The 23,905-nt window shown below is 46.8% G+C and overlaps 1 protein-coding gene across 4 annotated transcripts in view; it reads right to left on the bottom strand.

The window, feature by feature from the left end:
• LOC144931528 (E3 ubiquitin-protein ligase NEURL1B-like) overlaps positions 1–23,905 on the bottom strand; it is an 87,720-nt gene that overhangs the window by 22,215 nt on the left and 41,600 nt on the right. For 3 of the 4 annotated variants that reach the window (XM_078855471.1, XM_078855470.1, XM_078855468.1), the window contains one exon: positions 7,709–8,368. In XM_078855471.1, the coding sequence (XP_078711597.1) occupies positions 7,709–8,368 (660 nt within the window). Of the gene's footprint in view, positions 1–7,708; positions 8,369–18,232; positions 18,316–23,905 lie in introns of those variants that run through there. The other variant, XM_078855472.1, reaches the window with a different exon arrangement.

The raw sequence follows: 23,905 nt of genomic DNA, 5'->3' as shown, positions 1-23,905 counted from the left end.
TGTGTGTGTGTGCCGTGTCTGTGTGCCGAGTCTGTGTGTAAGTGTGTGTGTGTGCCGAGTCTGTGTGTAAGTGTGTGTGTGCCGAGTCTGTGTGTAAGTGTGTGTGTGTGCCGTGTGTGTGTGCCGAGTCTGTGTGTAAGTGTGTGTGTGTCGAGTCTGTGTGTAAGTGTGTGTGTGTCGAGTCTGTGTATAAGTGTTTGTTTGTGCCGTGTGTGTGTGTGCCGAGTCTGTGTGTAAGTGTGTGTGTGTCGAGTCTGTGTGTGTGTGTAAGTGTGTGTGTGTCGAGTCTGTGTGTAAGTGTGTGTGTGTCGAGTCTGTGTGTAAGTGTGTGTGTGTCGAGTCTGTGTGTAAGTGTGTGTGCGCCCGTGGCGCGTCAGTTCACGCGCTGCGCTACGAACCCGGCGACCCGAGTTCGATTTCAGCTCACAGCCAACACCGGTGACGATTGTCTGACGCAGTGCTGGGCCTCCCCTAGGTCGACTCAGCCTCAAATGACTACCTGGTGCGGTGTGGTGCTGCCCACCCACCCCCTGGTGTGCCTTGCCGCCCTTCATAAGCACTCACTACCAGCATTTGCCCCAAAAGTCTGTGAAGGCTGTACCGGGTATCTTTGTTGCGCGCACCTCACCAGAGAGCCTGCTCGCGTCTTTCAACTGACCCCTCCATCACACATGCTTACAATTGCGCATGCATCATTTGCACCGGCTTAGAAAATAATTTTCTGCTCAGAGAGCCTGGCCACAGTGTAAATAATCGCCCGCAGACTTCTGTCATTAAGGGCTACTTTGACTCCCACCTCTCTCACCCTCTCTTTCTTTCTTATACAAACAGACCGTGCGACATCATTTATTTGTCTGCACTGGCCCTGTGCTGTTATTAAACGCGTGCGCATAAATCTATCTACCTTTGTAGAAAATGTGACCATATGTATCATAACGGTCGCAATTCAATTACATTTATTACGAGTGTTCAACTGAGCTTGTTTTATAAACGTCATATGAGTATGAAGCTATTCGACGTATTCGCTTATTTTTTTCTCAAAGATCAGTCACGACTTGACGTAAATTTTTTTCACGGTTTCTCTCCGTCCTTTCACTTGAGGGGCTCTCGACATTTCCCCGCGCCCGTCAATGATCCTTCCTGATGTTTATTTTCCAATTAATATTCACGCGCGGGAGGCACGATTCACGGCACGGTTGAGCAGCAGTAAAACACGTCCGCCGGGGGGGGATATATGACCACAACACCTGACCCCGCGGTATATATCGCAAGATATACTGGCTTGTGAAACACGTGAATCACATTTTTTAGGGTTTTTCAAAGAATCATAATTTCAAAGAAGGATCAAGATGGCCTTCAGGCTGTGTCCTTTCTGACCTTGCAGAAGTGCATTGTCTTCGCAGTGGAATGCACTGGAGAGGCTGTGCTCTTGCTCACAATTGCTTAATCACTGCCACGCAGATAACCTTGTAGCCTGCTGGGGCGAGGGCTACTACCGGACACCTATTAAGGCCCTGCCGTGCATTTTCAGGTTGCTTTGCCGTGTGTCGTTGGGCCTCACGTCCGAGGAGTCACTGCGTGATGGGGGGTGGAGGGGCGAGAGAAGGTCGAGCGACACGCAGTACAACAGCCCAACGCACGAAAAATGCACGCAACCCAATTCGGCTGGGACAGGTACGCAATGTCTCCCCGCCTCCTCCCCCCGCCCCGCCACCTCCGTTATTGATGTTGATGAACCGCGCCAAGTACTGCCCATTTTTCAGGCTGAGTGGAGCCTGAGTGAGACGAGATGTCAATTTTTTCAACTGTCTTCCCCACCACCGTGGCTGGGAACCGAAGCCTGCTGGGACGCGGGTGCGCTTGTGAGAACAAACCGCACCGACTTTCACCAAATATAGACAGAGACTACATTCACACACACTTGCTCACTCCCCCCCCCCCAGTTTTGAGGGGGGGGGGGAAACAACCACAATAAAACATTTCTCTGGGCAAAAAAAAAACACCCAGATTCTTTCGCTCATAGCCGGAGGTTGCGGGCAGCTAGTGGCTGTGTTTACTTTAGTTCTGCTGGGGCCGGCCGGAGGACGTTTGTTTCTGCTCAGTGTTCTGCGCACACACGCCGCCATCTTGAATCTCCTGGTCAAGACGCCACCACTCCTGTTTATTTTAAGTGTGGCGAGTATCCGATGCCAGACGTCACGTTTTTTTCCTCCCACCCACCCCCCCTCCTCTCCTTCACCGTGGCATTCCTATCCTCGACTTTCCCACGACTTTCTTATTTTAACATCCGGCAAAGGGTTTTATTTTAAAACCTGCCAGCCGCACAACAAGTGGCTCCAATGGCCTACAGATGTGCTGAACCAGCTCCTTTTGCTTGTTTGTAAATAATTCTCGAACGAGCGGTGCATATTCGAGCCAATTTTAGCTACGTGAGGAAGCGACGGAATTCTACGGACTACAAGATGCCCCCTTTTCTCCCCTGTATTCGAAAGCAAAGCAGAGGAGGTGTGTCTCATATTCTGGAGAAACACATCGGTATTCCAGAAGATGTCTCAAATTCCGTGGCAATATGTCACTACGCAGAGGAGAGAAAACACCACCAGCCATTTATAATCTCTTCCACAAGACACCTCTGCCTTATTTTAAAGCGGCGTGTTTAAAATCGACTTCAGAGCTGATGGCTCTCCATGGCAGTAGCATATTCTCCAGATTATAAAAAAGAAAAAAAAGAAAAAAATACTTTAAAAAAAATTAGCGCGAATGCTTGAGGTGCTTCTTACTCCCCGCATCATCTTATAATCTGAAGAATATGGTATGACCACAAGATAAAAAAAAACATGAGGCTTTTTGCGTTGCTGTGCAGTAGTAATCATAGGAGCAGTAGCAAAGGGATACGTGTGACAGTGCCGTTGACACTCGGCCGCCGTTCCTCGCGCGTGCGGCCAATTGACAGCGCTTTCAAAGCGCCGACGTTTACAGCTCCCTGAATCATGGTCCTTCGAGTGCCTTGAAGACAACAATATAATTATACGGTGACAAAAAAAAGAAAAAAATTAGCTACGATGGATTGGGAACCCCGGACCCTAGATAATTAATCACGCAAACGGCGCGCGTGATTATAAGTACGCTTACGTCACGGTGCGTACGTGCGGCGGAGAATATAGAATAGCATCATGGGCAAAGGGATAGCGTAAATGAATGTGAATTCTGGCATGATCCCTTGTATCGAATAAAGCGTTTCCCCTCCCCGTCGCATACCCGGGGATTTTTCCGGCTGCTCCGGATTTCTCCTGCATGTAAACACTCATTAATTGGTCGATAACGCCTTGATATATAGAGCAATGCAGAGCTTGGGCAATTGTTGGTGCTGGCTCATCATTTGGTTGCCTTCCTCCTCGCGCCTCTGAGTCATTCTCTCTCCAAGGGACTCAGAGAATACGATGGGGCACGTTACAGATTTAAATTGTTATAAATGGGCTCGCTTTGATTTGTCTGCGTGGAACTCTGTCCAACATGTTTCCGGAACACAGAGAGGCCGGCCTATTAAATATCTGCAATGATGTATGTCGTAATTAATTTAGATATAAAAACGCTGCAGCAGATTTCCCTGCGGGGATAATCACGCTCGGCTAAGTTGGCAAAGATGCTGGTGGCTTGGGGATAACGTGGGGGGGGGGGGGGGGAAGCAAGGTGGACTGTACATTGCGCTTTTTAATGAAAAGAACTCCTAAAAAGTTGACATAATAATGGATAACACGCACCTTAATATGAACCACAGGCAATATAATGTGCTTCAAAAAAAAAAGAGCTCCGGTGCAGAGCGCCAGGAAAGCAACTTCTAAGGGATATGTTCTACGATGCATTCCCCCCTCCCCTCACAAAACGGTACATTCTGTGAGCTCTACATTGCACCGATGCTTTCAATCGAAAAGAAAGCAAAGGCTCCTACATCGATGAGGGCTCTTGGGGCGGGGGAGGGGGGGGGCTTCGTGATAACCACCAGCACCACCGCCGTCAGAGACAGTTTGACGACCGAGCGCGAGTGTGCCCGCGTGAATTGATGCACCGGCGACAATGTGCAACGCACGGATAACGCCGGAGAGCCCTCCCCCTACCTTGCTCCCCCATGGACACACGGCCTCCCACACGGGGACGCAGGAGAGACGTGAAGGTAAAAGGGGCAGCCCAGCGATTGCTTGCTTTAAGCCACCGTTGGCAGATGGGCTGTCGCTCGAGGAAGCTCCAGAGACACTCTAGAGGGTATTTTGGTCTACTCTTCCACATTGACTAGACGTCTTGGGGACATGGAGACGGAAGCAATAAACCCACTGATGGACTGGCCAAAATAATGTATGTATGTTGATCTTCTTCCACACTGTACGTAGCCAACTACTAATCGGAGGAGCAGGGAAGGACAACAAACTAAACACAAAAAGCAGTTCTAAAGAAATACCTTTTCAATGTAATATAAGAAAGCAAAGTTCAAGTGACTTTCTAATATCGGAAGGAAGAGCGTTCCAGACGGCAGCTTAAGTGCATCTGAAAGCTCACGATGCAGTGGCCGTCTTTGGTCGATGGTCAGCCAAAAGCCGCTGCTGCCAGGATGACCGGAGTTCGCGTGATGGTTTACGCTCCTTGGAGGCAATTATTCTCCAACCACCCTCGATGGTTCCTTGCTTCGAATACATCTAAATACTGCATTCAAGCTCCGATATGACCTCGGACAGAACAACCAATGGTCATGTTTTGATGGCGGAACGCGTGAATCCGACTGTCCATGTTCCGTCTGGAGGCCCACTTCAAACGATCAGATTTCCAACAACTTGTGCAAGGGCACCGCAGGAAGAAAGAATAAACGAGGGAATGTTTAGGCTTTGACTGAGCCACTTGATTAGATGTGCGGTTGTGTCGGGAGTGGGAGTTGTGACGGAGCGGGTGCTGCTGGTGATGAGGATGACTTTGTGGGGTAGGGGGGTGGGGGGTTAAAAGCCACAGATGCGGTCTCGGGAGACGTTCATCTGGTGGGCTGTCAAGTGCCCTGGGAGCTGGCAGCTGTTTGGGACCCCGCGTGTTGGTTTTACAAGGCAGCGCGTTGTTCGGCAGGACAAGGAGCCACATTCATTCACCATCACCCCGGCGTCACAGCTGATTGTGGATGATGGACAATAGACTTGGGCTGTCGAAGGTATACGCCGCAGACTATACGGCCACGAGCTATTATTACCCGTTTATTTGCCTCTAGGGGTAATTTGGAGGCACTCACGTTATTTACATTCATCAGTTAAAATCGGATGCACTCTGCCTGTGTGCTCTTCAAACGTAGCACATCTAGGTTGCATTCATTTTTCCAAGTATGTGCGATGCAATATCATTTTTATATTATAATAATGATATACAGTCATCTGTCAATCTACCATTGTACAAAGGCATGCTGTGTGAATGGTGGGGATTGTTTGACCATTCTTCACCACTCTGGTCAACGTGGGTTGGTGAAGGTTGGACCAATGGAGAGTTCACATATCACTCGCCGCTGATTTTAGTCGTTGCTGTGAATCGAACTCGGGTCACTGGGGCTCGACGCCACCACCCCAAAGTTTCAATATATTTTACAATTATTGAGCGTGGGGCAAAACAACGTCAGCAACTGATAAGATTTATTTTGGGGACACTTGGCAAAGTATAAATCTGGCTGGAGGCACCTGACCCTGGTAATGGATAAACAAGGGCCTTTCAAAATGACATCAGCTGACATGGGGAGGCTGCTTAAGGTACAGAACCCAGTGGTGTTGATACCCAGACCCCATGCATCCATCTGCCCAACAGCCTCGGATTGAGCTGACAATGACTGGTGCACTTTGCAGCCGAAAGATTAGAAATCCAACTCTGAGATTTCACCGGTAAAAATATTCACTGCCAATTTTCGGAAAATAATAAAATGAGCATGAGATGTGTGAAAGAACTCTACTCTTCGTCGCTCTACTCATTACTGAGTGTCCATGATCTATCTGCAATTTTGAGCTTTGCTTTAATGTTGGTATAACTGTCCTCCCCATTAAATCCACAAAACTATGCATAGAAACTTAGTCTGTCGACATCTGCTCTTTTTTACTTCCACTCGACCAATCATCAACAGTTTCCACAGGTTTCCCCCATCACACCTACAGCTGTTTCCAAAATACTGCAGTTCCATCTCGTGTGTGATCGAACAATGGCCGTATATGCCGTATATGCAGTATATATGTTTTACAAATCCGCTTTCGAGATGCGCATGCAGTGCAGAGTTCGTGCTTTGAACCTTGCCGGCTCAAATTTGGCAGAAACAAAAGCTGGCTAGGTGGTACAAATTACCTCCCGTTGAACACCACACCTGCCTAATCGGAACCGCTTTCAATGGGACAAATATGGTCGGATTAAAGAGGTGACGATGACCAAGTGTCGCTGCATGGAAGCAGAGCGGGCGACGGGGATGAAGTTATGCAGCCCTCGTCGCTATCGCTCGGCTCGCCCTTAAATGTCTCTTGGTCAACGGTGGATTTTCTCCGCCTCGCGTAATCACGCCACATTGCAGAGAGCCTCTGATACGCGACACTTGGCCATGATGTAAGTGTTTGTGCGATTCGAGTTTGGGCCAACGTGGCTCGCGTGATGATCCTGGCATTTGTTACTTTACGTTTTTTATCAAATATTTTTTTCATAATCACAAGCAATTTTTCACTTCTGATAATGCAAATCGTGGCTTCGAGCCACGATTTGGATAATCCTACACTCTTGAAAAATCCTCCCCAATCGGTCATGGGTGCGGGCGTACGTGTAAACAAAAAATTGTTGTGCACATCTAAGCAAATGTGTGCGAATGTAGGTTAAGATGGAAAATACATCATGGGGCAATCTAGACACTGCGGTCATTACACAATTATATAAAACCCCTGCAAGGATATAGCCATACAGATGCTCAACACGAAAGGGATGGCTTGGGCGTTCCTATTGTTCAAATTATATCTTGCTGTTAAGATCCAAAAATGTAAAACCTGAAAGTGGGTCTGCCCTTTGGCCTAAAGAATGACGAAAAGGAGATATGATGAGGCTCATGGCAAACTCCCGAGAGCTGTTTTGTGATAATAAGACGTTGTTTACATCGCTATTGGCCCAGGAAAGCATCAATGCTCCTACAGGCGAGAGTGTCATGTATGTGATCCCATTACAGTCCCAATAGCCTGCCTCATAGTCACCGCTCAGCACCTCGCCCTCTCGCAGACAACCGGCAAATTGTCACAATTCGGGTTCGCAATTCGAATCAACGAATCAGTTCCTTTTTTGTGCCTCGCTTGTATAGTTTGTTGGCTTCTTGGTTTCAGAAAATAGTCCGTGACCGATTACCATATGCACAAGTTAATGCAGTGTATATCATGAGCACGAGACTCGATTTTTCAATGGACAAACTCCACGGGTCGTTTCAACCCCAGTGAATCCACTTTGCTTCATCAAAACGCACGTCACCCAGATCGGCCATCCTTAGCCACGTGTGTAGGTTGAACTTTCTTTCGCACCACACGTAGCCAATCGTGCTCGTCCATACAAGCCTCTATCCTAGCACAGCGCATCTGCCGCGGGTCATCACCACCACCGCTCCCGTCCGTGCACAAAACCACGCGCCGAGAACGCCACGGCTCGAACCGACCGCGCGCGACTGCGGTGGGACACTACTCACCGAGCAGCGTCACCTGCTGCGTGACTCCGTACACGTCGATGAGCGCCCACAGCGGGCCGGCGGCGTCCACCCCGCGCAGGAACGGCACGGCCTCACCCGCGTCGACGCGGTAGAAGGCGCGCCCGTCCGCCTCGGCCCAGAACTCGAGCGCGGAGCCGCGTCCCGCGCAGCTCTCGGGCAGCGCCTTGGCCCAGTAGCCCGGGCGCGCCGCCAGGTCGGGGCACGCGTAGCGAGGGATGCGCGCCGAGTCGAGCGTGCCGGGGTCCCGGCTCGTGAAGCCGAAGCGCAGCGCGCCGCTCCAGCCGGGCGCCGTCGCCGTGAAGCGCAGGCGCACGCGCTCGCACGGCCGCAGCGGCCGGTGGCCGAAGGCGACGCCGTGGCAGAAGCTGTGGCGCCGGGTGGCGCGCGTCCGCCCGCCGTCCAGCGTCACGTTGCGGCCCTTCGCGCGCGGGTGGAAAAGCAGCTGACCGTACGGCGCCGCAGTGCCGGCCGAGGAGGAGGCGGCCGCCACCGCGGCCGCCGCGGCAGAAGAGGCGGACGAGGAGGTGGTCGTGACCGCCGACGCCGGGTGCTGCTGGGAGCCGCGCTTGCGCACGGGACGCACGGCCGTGTCGCAGCACAGCGCGTCGGGGGACAACGCCATGGAGCGGTGGCCGGAGTCTGCACGTGCGCGGAATCGGGAGGGAAGGCACGCGAGGCGAGCGATGCGAGGGTTAGTGGGTGTCACGGTGGTGAGATGTTAACTACCTCGCCTGGTATGCAGGTCATGGGTTCGATCTCGACTCTGATGCCTGTATATTTGAAGTTTGCTTGTTCTCCGAGTGGTCACGTGGATTTTTCTCTGAGCCTTCCACATTTAGAAACGTGCGATTAGAGTATTTGGCTGCTATAAATTTCCACATGATAAGCCACTTCGTTGGGCTATCATTTAAGACTAGGTAGCGTCTGAAAAAGAGCTTTCCTGCTCAGTGGGCCTTACCTGGTAAAATAAAACTAGCGATTGTTCGACGAAGGCATTCCAGCGTTTTTTGCATTTCAGGCCCCATTGTCCCGTGATCTGTCTCAGCCATTGTAAGATTTGCTCGTGGGCAGCACGACCTGCGGGTGAGGTGACGTGCCACTCACATCACCCTCGTCAGACATTCACCACTCACCTGACCCTCACTCAGCATGCTCTGGGTCACTGTAAGTGGGAGAGTGCCCGGATACGCAGTGTTAAGACCCGTGAGCCACATTATTGAGTCAATATCAATAATATTTTGAAACGGTGACAACATTCACTGAAAATGCATCGTCTGAGCTTTAAAACGACTTCTCATTCATTGACATTGGTGGAGTGGTCTGGGAGAAGTATGCAAAGATGTATTACTCAAGTTTTTAATAAAGTTGTTTTGCCTATGGTAATACAATTTTTACATGCAAGATGTGTTTGTATTATATTTGCATGAACGTTTCATTTAATTTGCACACATTTTTTGGGACCATCTCTAATAATGTAATGTAAAATATCTTTCTCAATTAGAATAAAAACTCGCGTAAAATTCCTAAGTTAAAGATCCTCCGCATAGCCTAAACAGACTTTTGGAACAAGTTCCATTAGCGACGGGGTGGGTGGCCAGCAACACACGCTTTGCCTCCCCAGTTGGCGATATTTACTCACCAAATCAGGTACTTATTTGAGGCTAAGTCGACCTAGAGGAGGCCCAGAACCGGTTCAGATATTCGTCACCGATGTTGGCCGTGAACGGGAATACATTTCGGGTCTCCGAGTTCGTAGCGCAGCGCGCTAACCGCAAAACGACCGTTCCTTCTCCACACACGTAGAACCCATTATAACACGCATGAGCTAATAAAAGCTCCTCAATGTTAAACCAATGTACTGTGTGTACCTACAGAGGAGGCACAATGTGTGATGAAGCACAGATATACCCACTCATCCGATAATCGTATTTACCAACGTCACCTCACATCGGCTGCCACAACCACGAATGCAGCTCGGGCCGCAGCTGGCACAACGTTTGCTCCACAATTATTTTTTTTTTAAGCGCGATGAAAAATGAAAGGGCTGGGTTTAAAAAAATAAAAAATTGAGCTCCCATCTTTTTACGCGAGCTCCTCTCGGGCTCTGATCAAAGCACTTAAGTCTTCCCGACTGACAACAACAACAACAAAAATTCCGCAGAAAACGACGCTTGCAGCGACGTTTTGTCGTGCCGAACTACTCGCTGTCGAGACGCATCTCAACGCGGGTCGACGTCTGTCAAGATCATTTCTCGGGCTGACTCCCTCGCACGTGGAACCGTGTCTCTGCATTATTGATGCCGGAAGGCGGAAATGCTAAACTGGGGTGACGGCACTGAGCTTCTGATCTCAGAGAAAAGTATCGTCTCCCGAGGCGTGCAGACGGTTCTGGGGAAGGGGGGGGGGGCATTTCTCTTTGTACATGCGGAAATACGTGTGCGTGGAAGTTGCGAGGGGTATTACGTTAATAATTATCGCACCGCATTGTGCATGAGTGTCCAACCTCTGATGGCGGCTTTCGATGTATTACATTTCCCGTGGACAACAATGTCGCCAAGTACAGGGTGATCATCAAGCTCTCGTCCATTATACAATGATTATAATTAGAAGGCAGTTTGAGCTAGGCTTATTTTAACTGCACACAATGCGTACATGTTGCAGTCTTTTTGTACGTTTCGAAATTCGTGTGGTCACACCGATGTGACAAAAATAAATGTCTTATAAAGGTATTGTCCATTTTTTTTAAATTCTAAATAGACAGTGGTTATTAACTCCATCAATAGCGCTATACACACACTCGCACTTAGCAGCGCGAACATTTAAACCCCCACGTGCCACGTGCCCGCCGTAGTATCATCGTAATTGAGATGTTCACCAGCATCTCGGCTGAGATTTGTTTAATGCTAATGCTATGCGCTGTTTAAGATCACTCAAGCTTTTTGCATGTTTTTTTTTTATAAACACACTTTATCTTTAACCTAATCCCATAATTCAACCATGCCATTCGGGGGCTACTGTCCAATTATTAATTATTTCACGAACAATATCTTTCAAGGACACCCTGTAGATCAGTTGCGCTGCGAAGGCAACCTCGTGGTTTTGCTGCGCGTGTGACTTAAGCGTTGCTAATTTTCAGGAATCTCTAAACAAACTGGCGGTGAAGCGACAGCGTAGTGGCGAGCAGCGCAGTGGGCTATGAACCCGGCTGGCTGAGCTCAATGACCGCTCACGGCTGACATCAGTGGCGAGTTGCATCTGAACCAGTAGAGGTCGACCCTCGTCAGCAACCCACACTGATCACCGCGGTAAAGTATGGGCAAATGTCAACCATAACGGAGACCGTGGGGGGGGGGGGGGGGGCCTTCATCCAGCAGTGGAATGACAAAGGGCTGTAATTTGTAATGGAGGATATTGTTATTTTTTTTGGCTCTTTCAGTAAAGTCACGTAGATAGGTTCAAATACAAAAAAAAAGGTAAAACATTTGTATTAATGTATTAATTTGTTTGATTTTTATTTTACTTTTTATTGATTTGAACCCATCTACGTGACTTTACCGAAAGAGCCAAAAAATATGAATTCCTGCAGTCACGAAAGCTTTAAGTCAAGATTCAGCATATTGTTGTATGCATTATTTACATAGTGTAGACAGCGAGTTCCCATTCCACAATAAAGGTGACAAACTCGAGTGCGTAAATTTACTCATGACCTCAGCAGGAAGCATTTCCTTTCATGTTTTTCCACGATCGTGGGTATTTTGTGATGAGCACAATATTAGTCATGTGGCCACGAGGAGATAAGGCTTCAAGGGAACATCACCAATCTCATGCTCATAACCTTGCCCGGCACGGAACTCTCACCCTAACTCTAACCCTCACATGAACTCTAACCCTCACGCGAACTCTAACCCTCACACTAACTCTAACCCTCACACCAACTCTAACCCTCACACGAACTCCAACCCTCACACCAACTCTAACCCTCACACCAACTCTAACCCTCACACCAACTCTAACCCTCACACCAACTCTAACCCTCACACTAACTCTAACCCTCACACCAACTCTAACCCTCACACGAACTCTAACCCTCACGCAAACTCTAACCCTCACACGAACTCTAACCCTCACACCAACTCTAACCCTCACACCAACTCTAACCCTCACACCAACTCTAACCCTCACACCAACTCGATCCCTCACCCCAACTCTAACCCTCACACGAACTCTAACCCTCACACCAACTCTAACCCTCACACCAACTCTAACCCTAACACCAACTCTATCCCTCACACCAACTCTAACCCTCACACCAACTCTAACCCTCACACCAACTCTATCCCTCACACCAACTCTAACCCTCACACCAACTCTAACCCCCACACCAACTCTAACCCTCACACCAACTCTAACTCTCACACCAACTCTAACCCTCACACGAACTCTAACCCTCACATGAACTCTAACCCTCACATGAACTCTAACCCTCACACCAACTCTAACCCTCACACGAACTCTAACCCTCACACGAACTCTAACCCTCACCCCAACTCTAACCCTCACACCAACTCTAACCCTCACACGAACTCTAACCCTCACACCAACTCTAACCCTCACACGAACTCTAACCCTCACACCAACTCTAACCCTCACACGAACTCTAACCCTCACACCAACTCTAACCCTCACACAAACTCTAACCCTAACGTTAGTCGTTTACTGGCAACAGGACGGTATAAGCAAATAACTAATTTTATACATGCTTCTGAAAGGTTTATAGCTGTGCGAGGCAAATAGAAACGTGTGTGCATAATTGCTGCCTTCAACACTGGCATGTATTTGTTTCCAATGCTTCGCTGACCGCAGTTTGCATTCTTGGGGGCTAGACAACGGATATGCCAGGTCAGATAAAAAAAAATACTCTTATTCAACGTTCAAAGTAATGTACGTAATAATATTTTCGTTGACAAATACCTGCATTCCTAAATATACAATATTTCACATTAATGTTTTATAAACTTTGTAAGGAAACTTCCTCAAAACATAAATCTGAGATAATGTTATTATTCTAAGAGTTATTATAGTTTAAATGTGTAGGATGACAATTGCTAATATCCATTGAATAATTTGCACTCCACAATTGCTAAACAAACATGAAGATACAGCATTGTATTCCTACAGACATATGACCATATGTTTAAGATCATAGACTCTCCAAAATATGATGGGATACAGAGGGAGATAGGGCGTAAACTGGACATCATTTGAATTTACAACAGTTACAATGATCTTCTTAGTTCTTTCAGTAAAGTCACGTAGAAGGAAAATAATCAAATAACAAAATTAAAACATAATAAAATAATTCTCACGACGTTTCGGCCACAACGCAAGCAGCCATCCTCAGGTGGAGAACAGGTCTGTCGAGAACAGGTCTGTCAAATAGACAGGTCTGTCAAGTAGACAGACCTGTTCTCCACCTGAGGACGGCTGCTTGCGTTGTGGCCGAAACGTCGTGAGAATAATTTTATTATGTTTTATTTTTGTTATTTTATTATTTTCCTTCTACGTGACTTTACCGAAAGAACCAAGAAGATGAACCCCTGCAGTCACGAAAGCTTTAAATCGAAAGTTACAATGATATATACATATCAAATGTGCATTTGCTTCGTAATTTATTTCCGCCCCCCCCCACCATCCGACCCCCCCAGCACCCCCCCCCCCAAGATAATCCTGAGTCTTGACCCGAGCCACTGCCAAGCGATCAAACTTCTTCGGGCACGCACGGCAGACGCGCGGTGCGCTGCGTGCAAAGGGGAGCACAGGGGTTCCTTCAGCTGCTTATTCCCAACACCTGTTTGCTGCTGTCGTGCCCACGGCCCACAGAGCGCGACTGGCACACACATCACACATGGCAGGGGACCTTACCAAAGTGCTTTTACTCTCCAAATCCCAAACCACCCACACAGCCGTGCCTTCCCTTCCACCCCCGCTGCAACCACCGCCCCCCCCCCCCGTTCTCACGTGCCCCACCTCGCTGTGTTCAGCTGTCTTGTGTGTATGCCGAAGCTGTAGGAGAAGAGTGTGAAGGGCCCCTCCTCCTCCCACCCCAAGTATCAGGGGAGATTGGAGGAGGCTGAAACCACCCTGAGATGAAAGCTTCACCCCCCCCCCCCCTTGGCTAACCCGTAAATTCTTACGGTGCAATGAAACAATGGGCATCGCGATCTTTCCTCGCAGGGGGTCAAATCTCGGACGGGAATGAACGATAGACAAAAGCGGAGCATTTAACTTCAGTTTTTTTTAATTCAACACTGGCTGTGTCGTGCACCCCCCCCTACCCGCAGGATTTTGCAATGCCCCCCTCCTCTCCTTTAGACAAGTTCACGCTACAGGTCCGTGCCGCTTTCGTGTTGCCGCGGTAATGATGCGGCGCAGGTGAATTTTAATCGCAGTTTCTAATTTAAAAAGCCACCCGGTGAAATCCCGCCGGGAGAAAGGAATTGCAGTTTGGCGTTTTGATCACCGCATTAGAAAAAAAAACGAGCGGCATTTATATTTGTATTTTTGTTGGGAAGCCCGAGCTTAAGAATAAGAAATGAATCACGTAATTAAGTTGACACCGGTGCGAAAATAGGTAAAGGCTCTTAAGAGAAAAACGTGGCTCATGGGTAACCGGACGATTTGGCCAGACCTCCGCAGGTTTCGCAGAGCAGCATTGCACCGGGCTTCTTTTATTCACCGCCGAGCTCCTGCAGTGCAGACTTGTTCCTTGAAACTGCGCTGATCCTAGCGAAGGACTTCGCGAGCACCAAAGGCTCGAATGAAAAGGCTGCATCTTCTTGGTTCTTTCGGTAAAGTCACGTAGAATGGAAATAATAAAATAATAAAAATAAAACATAATTAAATAATTCTCAAGACGTTTCGGCCACAACGCAAGCAGCCGTCCTCAGGTGAAGACCAGGTCTGTCGGGAAGACAGCATTCAGCATTCAGACGCTGTCTCCCCGACAGACCTGTTCTTCACCTGAGGACGGCTGCTTGCGTTGTGGCCGAAACGTCGTGAGAATTATTGTATTATGTTTAATTTTTATTATTTTATTATTTCCATTCTACGTGACTTTACCGAAAGAACCAAGAAGATGAATCCCTGCAGTCACGAAAGCTTTAAATCGAAATTTAACGTCCCTGTCCTCAAGCAGCCATTTGGCAATTCCACTGCTGGATGAAAGGCATCATATCTCATGATCCTGCGATTCAGCATTGTTTTATGAACGTTGAAAAAGGAAACTCGTGATATAAGGGATAATCTAGGTTATAAGAGTTTATAAATGCACCGACTTACTCAGGCAAGTATGCAGCAGGCGGCGCGAATTTTACACACAAAGGCCTTATGAACTCTGCTGCTTCGCATCAGCATACTATGAACACTTTTTAATAGGCAGGCATTGAATCTGAGAAATTGCATATCCAAGAAATAAAATTTCAATAATCCAACTATTTCCTTATGTAATGCAGCATCAGATTGAGGAAATGTATTTTTTACAGCGAGGCACAATCTTCTCTGGCTGAAACGATTTAGAAAACAAAACATTGATATTTTAGTTCTAAGAGACGAATAACTCAGATTTGTACAGTAATTTGCATCCGCACCAAATTGTATTTAAACACTTGGTAAATTCAAGTTAATGCCTTCTCTAGAAAAAAATAAATCCAAGGGACAAAACACATCGGGCATGCGCTCTCTGTCTCGGAGAGAGAAGGAAACGATTATTGCTCCACGATCCAACACGATCAATCTGCGCACGGTCACTGAAAAACATACAACCCGGCTCTGCGTATTTGAAGTGCACATTTACACAAACACCGTGACATTTTGTGGGTAATTTATAGCGGGCGGCGAGGGGGGGGATTTATTTTTCAGAAAAACAAGTCAATCCGAGACATTTGTTTATACTACTTTTAAACGGCTGATATATGTAGAAACTCTTATCGTTTTTCTCTCTTATTTCTTCTTTCAGCCCTTTGTCAAAATCTTTTCTGGACGAAGGCCTCTGCACCACTAGGCACATCGGTAAAAAGCCCGCTGTCGACAAACATGAAAGTAGCGACTGTGTGCATTTGATGGTGCTTAAATATTTAAGGGTACTCGAATGTGATTTCAATGAGTAGAGGCTACAGCACTCCAAGCACACCCAGTTATAAGAGCATTTCTACTGTACACTCTAAGAGCTGTCAGGGAGGTTTTCTCGCAGGAAAGGCAGAACACAAGCCTCCCAACCTCAATTTCAGCCGTCCGAGCACTTTGCTGATATGTGACCCCCAAACTTAAAATAAAAAGAGGTCAAGGTGCAGCCCTGAAATGTCTTTCTCTCGGGACTGTTGGCAGAAGGGCGTCAACTAGAGCAGTGGTTCTCAGAGTGTGGCCCCCGGATTACCGGTGGTCCGTGACGGTCCTCCAGGTGGTCTGCGGGTTGCCGTTTCAATCCCAGGTTGATACGGAAATAATGAAAATGTTTGTACCTTTTGTTTCGGACGTTGATTTATATTTTGCTCACGAGATTTAATAAAATAAAAACACGAAGTTCGATAAACTACCCTGATTAAACTAACCTAACCCGAAGATCTAAATGCCCTCCCTAAAAAAACACGACAACCTTATACCTGATCTTCTTGGTTCTTTCGGTAAAGTCACGTAGAAGGAAAATAATAAAATAATAAAAATAAAACATAATAAAATTATTCTCACGACGTTTCGGCCACAACGCAAGCAGCCGTCTTCAGGTGGAGAACAGGCAGACTCTGCCTTCTCGACAGACCTGTTCTCCACCTGAAGACGGCTGCTTGCGTTGTGGCCGAAACGTCGTGAGAATTATTTTATTTTGTTTTATTTGTATTATTTTATTATTTTCCTTCTACGTGACTTTACCGAAAGAACCAAGAAGATGAATCCCTGCAGTCACGAAAGCTTTAAGTCGAAATTTAACCTTATACCTGCTTTAAAAAAAAAGATGTCCCGGTAATATGAATGGTTTTGAATGATTGATATTGAGAGAAATAAGCTCATTCGTTTTGTCACCAGGGGTTGGGTGGTGGGGGGCTGGGTGGTGGGGGGCTGGGTTGTTTCCGCGGAAATGTTTGCATCGGCTGAGTGGTCCGTGGGCCCAAAACAAGTTTGAGAGACACGGAACTGGAGGGCAACCAGAGGGGACACGGAACCAGAGGGGGTTTCGGCTGACTCCTCCACGACGCCAAAACATGCCTTGGAATAAGCGTGGGTACTCACAATTTACCACACCGCACCTGCAGACCGACCGACCGACCGACTTGACTGTGGTCCACCCAATTATCCCGTTCGAGTGGACGGAGGCAACGGGACAAGTCGAGAAGCTTGCACCGTTGGTCCCGCCGCCGCCACGCCAGGAGATGGAGTCAAACCGGCGACCTCTGGATTGCAAGTCCAGTGTGATAACCACTACGTAATGGCAGGATCTGTCAAAACTTAAATACCGTCTTAAGCACTCTGTCAATCTTTGTTAAATAAAAAAAATGTCTCGCTGGTCAGCCAGCCAGCTAGTTCATTAACGCTCAAATTGATTTTGTGCTATTTTGATGAGATGTAATAAGAACACAGGTAAGTAGGTTGGTTTAACCTATACAATGACTTCTAGTTCAATGCATTTAATCTTCATCTGTTTAAACAAACAAGTCCAAATCAAGAAAATAGTGAGTTCGGTAACGTAATATTGTTAAAATATATAATTTACAACCCTTTGTCAATCTGTGACCAGGAATTTAAATTGAGTGATCAGTGTCGGAGCACAGTGTGCAAACCACTGCGCCATTGTTCGCTATTAACTTGGAGACCTGAGTTTGAGTCCGGCCATCAGTACTATCTGAACGGGTCCTTTGCAATCCCCTTAACTAATCCGCACCGATCAGCATGGTGAAGTATGGTAGAACAACTCGCATGGCTCACACAACATGAGCAGACCTTCATCAACCAACAGAATGACAAGGGCTGTAAATTATTGCGACTGTTAACACTTTAAATATGACGTGAACAACATGTCAAAGTTTCTGCGGCAGGCTAAACGTAAAGAAATTAGATTAGCCTCAGCTGGCTACTCTAAGTATGACATTGCCAATGAATGGGTTATGTTCGCTCTATAGAATCCGAGAGGGAGATGATATTTTTGGATAAACATTGATTTTGTCTACGTAACATCAGCACATCTCAGTTACACAGCAATGTCCGCCCAAACGAACGCATTCAAACATCTTGACGAAACACACACCTCCCAGTTTTGGCTCTTAACAACCGGCGTAAAATATTCCAACAGGCTAACCTCTTAAAAACGTCGTTCTCTGAAACATAACCGCAAAAATAATTAAAATTCCACTTTAATTTATCCTCGCACCCACCCCTCTTCCACCCCAACATTTTTTTGTCAGCACAAAACACGCAATGTACGTGATGAGAGAAAAATATATCAATTCCCCTGCTTACCACATGGCTTTTGCTTGACCTGCTTTCCACCCATGATATTCACAGAAATGTTGAGACGGACTCAACCGCTCCTGCTGCTGTTGCCGTCTTCCAGGGCTGAGAATAGCAGCAGCAGCGCACACTAAGAACCGTGAGAGTCTGGAGGAGCAGCCCAAGGGGGGGGGGGGGGGGGCTCGGACTGGGGAGGGTTCTGAGAGGTAAGTGTGGCTGACTGCGGAGGGGCTGACGGAAGAGGAGGAGTCACTTCGGTGTGAAGGGTGTCCCTGCACACGTGAAGGCCAGCTCACCCCGCACGGGGAGAATGCAGGGAGGGGGACAGCCACCCTGGACGTGGAGATACACGCGTCAGACCTCCTCTGCTCCACAAATAGCATTAATTTATAGGCGTGCAGCAGAGCCCTGGGGAAGGCTGGAGGGAGGAGGGTGGGGATGTAGGGGAGGGATTGGTAGGAGTGTGCTCTTGGTACATGGCACGAGAAGACCAGAGACTTGGGCCAATCACGGCCCGGTTGCTATATACGGCAAGGGCCTTGCGAATGTGACTGACGCCTTGGGCAGCCGGCGTAGGCTTAGCCGTGGCCTGTGCAAGCCAGAATGAGGTGTCCTTTATCATTTTAATCTATTTAGGCGCAACGCAAGATCAGCCAGCCGCATCTGGTCTTAGCAAGTTGACTAATAACGAAAAGGGATAAATTGCAAGGTTACGTGTTTGCGATTTAAAAAAAGAAACAAACAACAATCACTGTCGCGTGTAAAAAACTGGTTTGCAAGAAGGTCGTTCGCGTGCCCCAAGAGTGTTGCACCAAACGCATTTGTCGCGTTTGTTTTCGTGGCGAAGTTTGCCGCGTTGGCCACTAATGTGCGTCGCATCTCACTGCTGTGCAAGCCCAATGACAAAGCAGCAGCAGGTGACCTCACCGCATTGACGGAGTGGCTTAAGTGAAGACCTGTCCCTCCGTTCAATGGAATTCATTGGTGTAATTTATACGCCTGCAATTCGTTATATTTTACAATGCATGCATGCACCTATATATAATTCAGTGTTATTGCTTATTAATTTTATTCGGTTCATTCTTGAAGGTTCGAACCGTAGAGTGCTTCATTATATAAACATGCATTTTTACTATTTTATAAATGTCCTTGTTTATCTGCTGCATTTGTACGTATCATATTTGGTATGTGCTATCATATTTGGCATGTGTACAATTTTTTGCTTTTACAGAATTGACTTCAAAACAACACGCAAGGAATGTGATGTTTTTCACAACTCACAGTAATGTCTCGGAACGTAATCATTTTCAAATTAGGCTAACGGAATTATCGTTATCCGGTTCATGACGAACATTTATATTTTGTATTTTGAAATTATAAAAAAAAAATGATGCCACACGCGCCACTCGGACGGAAGGTGGCCGGGTGTGGCTGAGACAACTCCCAGTGGCAACAAAAGAAGCAACCCCCCCCCCCATGCACCAGCAGAGAGCGAATAAATAAATCGTCTTGCGTGCAGGAGCTATGTGAATGTGTGCATTGTGAGGACTATGATAGGTAGAGAAGGGCCTTCGTTCAGCAAGGGCGATGTTGATGATGATGATGCATTCAAGCAGCCAAGACGCATACAACTCTCCAATTCAGGAGACAAACAAAAATAAATAGTTGGACTTGCAGCCAGAAATCGATTTTTTTTAAATGTACTCCAGTGCCTGATATTCGTGGACTTTTTTTCCCTTTACATCGGGTTAAAGAAGATTTTCGGTAAGTTTAAATATAGAGATAAGCTGCAGCGCAATCTGTCCGAATCTGTGTCGGCTGGGCTCGCTCCCCCACCACCCCCCCCCCCGCTGCCGCCTGCACGGAGCGTGGGGATTATAAAATAGAGCTACCCAGTAGCCATTCACAATACATATATTGAAATGAAAAAATAATTGCTTTAGTGTTTATATTGTGGCTTGTAAAAAACAAATATTCCGCACTATCTGAAAATGCGTTCCTGGTCATATAACCGTGTTATTTGTAAAACGAAAATGACAAGCGAAGATTTTGAATTTGCTTCGTGCTGCTGCTACTCTCAATGAATAATGTAAATCATATATAATGTATTTTAAAATGCCCTAGTTTGAGAATGTTCACTTATGAATGCCGGTATCACATGGGTGAGCATTTATTCTACGCATGAGTTGCTGGTCCAATCAAATCCACATTTTCTTCAGAATAAATGTTTACTCGGTGTCAATTTTTACATTAAATTACATTATAGCAACTCTTTGCAGATTATTACTTAATTATCTATCTACTTACCCACCTGCCTACCCACCTACCTACTCACCTACCTATCTACCTACATACCTATGCATTCACCTACCTACTTACATACAATCAATTCACCCACTCACCAAACTACCTATTCACCTACCTACCCACCAACCCAAGAACCCAACTACTGTACCTACCTACTTACCAACCTATATAACTACCGACCAGTCCACCCACTATTCTACCTCCTTAAGTACCTACTTATCTGCCTACCTCATGTATTCCTTGCATAGGTATATATGCACGGCACAACATCTTGTACTATTTCAGATAACGCATTACCATTCTATGAGCAGTAGTAATATTGAAAAGCCTCAGATAGGGAGGAAGGTATAGTGTTATGTTTGTTGCCCTTTGCGGTTTATTGCAAATTCTTGGTTTGGTGGCTTTGTGTTTTAAACATATCTGGTTCAGTTAAACCACAACACAATCGCTGTTGAGGTCAAGTTTTGTTTTGTTCTGAAATGTTTTCATCTTTTACCCCATCGTATTCCTGGTACACTGTTGGTGGCTCTTTACGAGACAAATAATCAATTCAAAAATCTCTCGGAGCCGTGCGATCCCCCCCGTGTGACCAAAGAATGGCTGCGTAAAAAATATCTTCACTGAAACCTCTTCTGACAAACCCATCAAATGGTATTTTATCTTGACACAAGATGGGGGTTGCACTTTACCATAAGTCAACCTGTTTTTTTTCCACGGTAATTTGACTGTCGCATGATAGTTAAAGCATTGGGTTTTTTTTATCCTTCACGGAAAAGGAATTTAGTCAAATTAAGTGCAAAATCAAACATAACACTGCATGATGGTTGTATTGAGCAATCATTGGTGACCGGATTAGGCCATCGACTCGCTATGCTTGACAACTTAGTTTCAACCGAAAGTGGCTGCCCCAGATTCTATAAACTATTTTTATTTTAGCAGATAAGGCCCACTGAGCTATTTAGCTATTTTTCAGAGGCGACCTGGCTACAAATGATAGCCCAATGAAGTGGCTTATCACGTGGGAACTGATAGCCAAACACTCTGAACACATGTTTCTAAATGTGGAGGGAAAACCCGGAGGACCTGGAGAAAAATCCACGCGACCACAGGGAGAGAGACATGCAAACTCAAAATATACAGGCGTCAGGGTCGGGATCGAACCCACGTCCTGTACACCAGGCGAGGTAGTTAACATCTCGCCACCGCAGCGCCAAACCCAGGACCTCAGGACCTCAACGGTGCCAGCTCAGCACTCTGAACTCTGAGCCACCTGGCTACTATGTCATGGACAACACTCTTTTGTGAGTGTAACACCGATTATTTAGCCTACAGCATTCCAAAAAATGAACACGAAAAAGTTTTGTGTCGTATATACAAATATCACATCATAGTTCAGCTTTGATTCCCAGGACAGAACACCAGATTCATCCACTGTTGCAAAGTCCAACATTTATTCCGACAGTATTATTTCAGTTTTTGGTCTTTGGGTGCCAAAGTCCAGACACCCCAGGCACCTAGTCTCAAGCCAATCTTGGTCAGATGCCCTCCTCCAGCCCACAAAAGGTGCCCCATTCATCACAAATTATTATTCCGAATGATAACAATGTCCTTTATTTACACAAGAAAGCCTCATTGAGTCTCAAGACTCCCTTTAAAACTATGTTTGACCAATTCCATTGATGTGTTGGGATTATGGGAAGAAACCGGAGCACCAGGAGAAAACTCAGACATATGAAGAAAGAACACATTCATTCCAATGAGTTGATGCCATAACTGTGGACCGATACCATTGCTGTTCTGCCATCAACTAAAACCTCACAGCCTGCACAGGTATATGCCTAAAACACTTGCTATGCACTGGTGGTCACTCATTCAAGCAACAAGGAGACTTGACCCTCCTTATCTTGCAAAAAACTAACGAGAGCGAGTGCATTCAGGATTATTTGGCTGCAACCTGTGATTGATCAGATCTACACCACTTATCTTGCGCCGCTCATTACAATTCTTGCCATGCTGATTGACCCTACTCTGTCATGAAATTTCAGATGAGGGTTCAGGACATACTCCTGGTTGCACGGAGAGCATGAATAATATTGCAATAACTCTGCGGTAGATCTGCCCCAACAACAATTATGGAATGTGCACAGCTAATTCTAGGTATTGGTCCTCGAGCCACTGGTCCAAAAGTGGCTTCTCGGGACCACCCAGGGTGGCAGATGGTAACAATGATTCCCTCCAATATGTTTATCTCTTAGATCATAAATATGCACGATGGCAAAGTCATCCAGGCAGCACTTTATGCGATGAATGCCATTTATAAAAGGTGCGGGCTGTACGTTTGACAGAGGCTATAGTTTTGAAAAATAAACAAAAATAATTTCGCGTGAAATATCCATGGCATATCAAACCCGAGGAGGAAGAGTATATATGAAACAGGCAGTATCTATGCCAAGCTTTCAGCCCATGGTGAACACTGCTCACGGTGGATTTTCTACCACAGCTGGTACCAACCAACCTCCGTGGGCTCATGGACTATATAAGCAAGATGCATTACAGCTGTACCCGAGTGCACACTCGAGCGAAGCAGTAGACAGAGAATGTCTGGTATAATGATTCGAAATAATGTGGGGGTTTTTTATTGTCATGCGAACAGAATCCAAGTTTGTGTGTGTGCGCATACTTACAAAACCACAGGCCAGACTGAATGCAATCTTACAGCCCAAAAAATGTTGATCTCACTGCACATTTTTTGGATAGCCTGACGTTTTCACTTAGCTGGCAAGCACATCACTGATTTTCGTCCAACGTTCTTCACAATCTTATGGCATTTGAATGCCTAATGATGGTGTTCAAATGGTAGCACAAACCTCTGCAGAGTGCAGCGACCGTATCCCTCTCACCCAAGATAGACATTAACGTTAAACAGTAATGGCGATAAGCCTACTAGCGCAGGGGCTCATTTAAGCTTCCACATGTCGCTTTGGTGCCGCATGTGTGTTCCAGTTGTACCATTATCGTTTTTTTTTTCATAAATACACCTCGGTGGTTGAAAACAATGGTGCCAGCTTCTTCGATCACCCCTTCCTCCCTCTGCCACCTCTGTCCACCCAGCAGCATGTCGGTAGGCCGTGTGCGGTGGGGTAAAGCGTGGGTACTTCCACCTCTTCCAAGATGTCTGGCCAGTCACGGTGGAGTAGGCCAAATACCTCTGCGGGGGGAACTCTCTCGAGCTCGAGTGTGCAGCCCCTTGCGCCAGCAGTGACACGAGCGAGTACTTGCAGGGCTGCATCTTTATCTTATCTTTTTGCTTTCCGACGACGACAGTCTCTCATTCCCCTGTTGGGCACTGCACCCACGAGGCCACTTGCCATGAAT

This window comes from Lampetra fluviatilis, chromosome 4 (genome assembly GCF_964198595.1).
Source record: "Lampetra fluviatilis chromosome 4, kcLamFluv1.1, whole genome shotgun sequence".
Taxonomy (NCBI): Eukaryota; Metazoa; Chordata; class Hyperoartia; order Petromyzontiformes; family Petromyzontidae; genus Lampetra; species Lampetra fluviatilis.
Note: the sequence above shows the minus strand (reverse complement) of the source record. Positions and strands in the feature narration are given on the sequence as shown.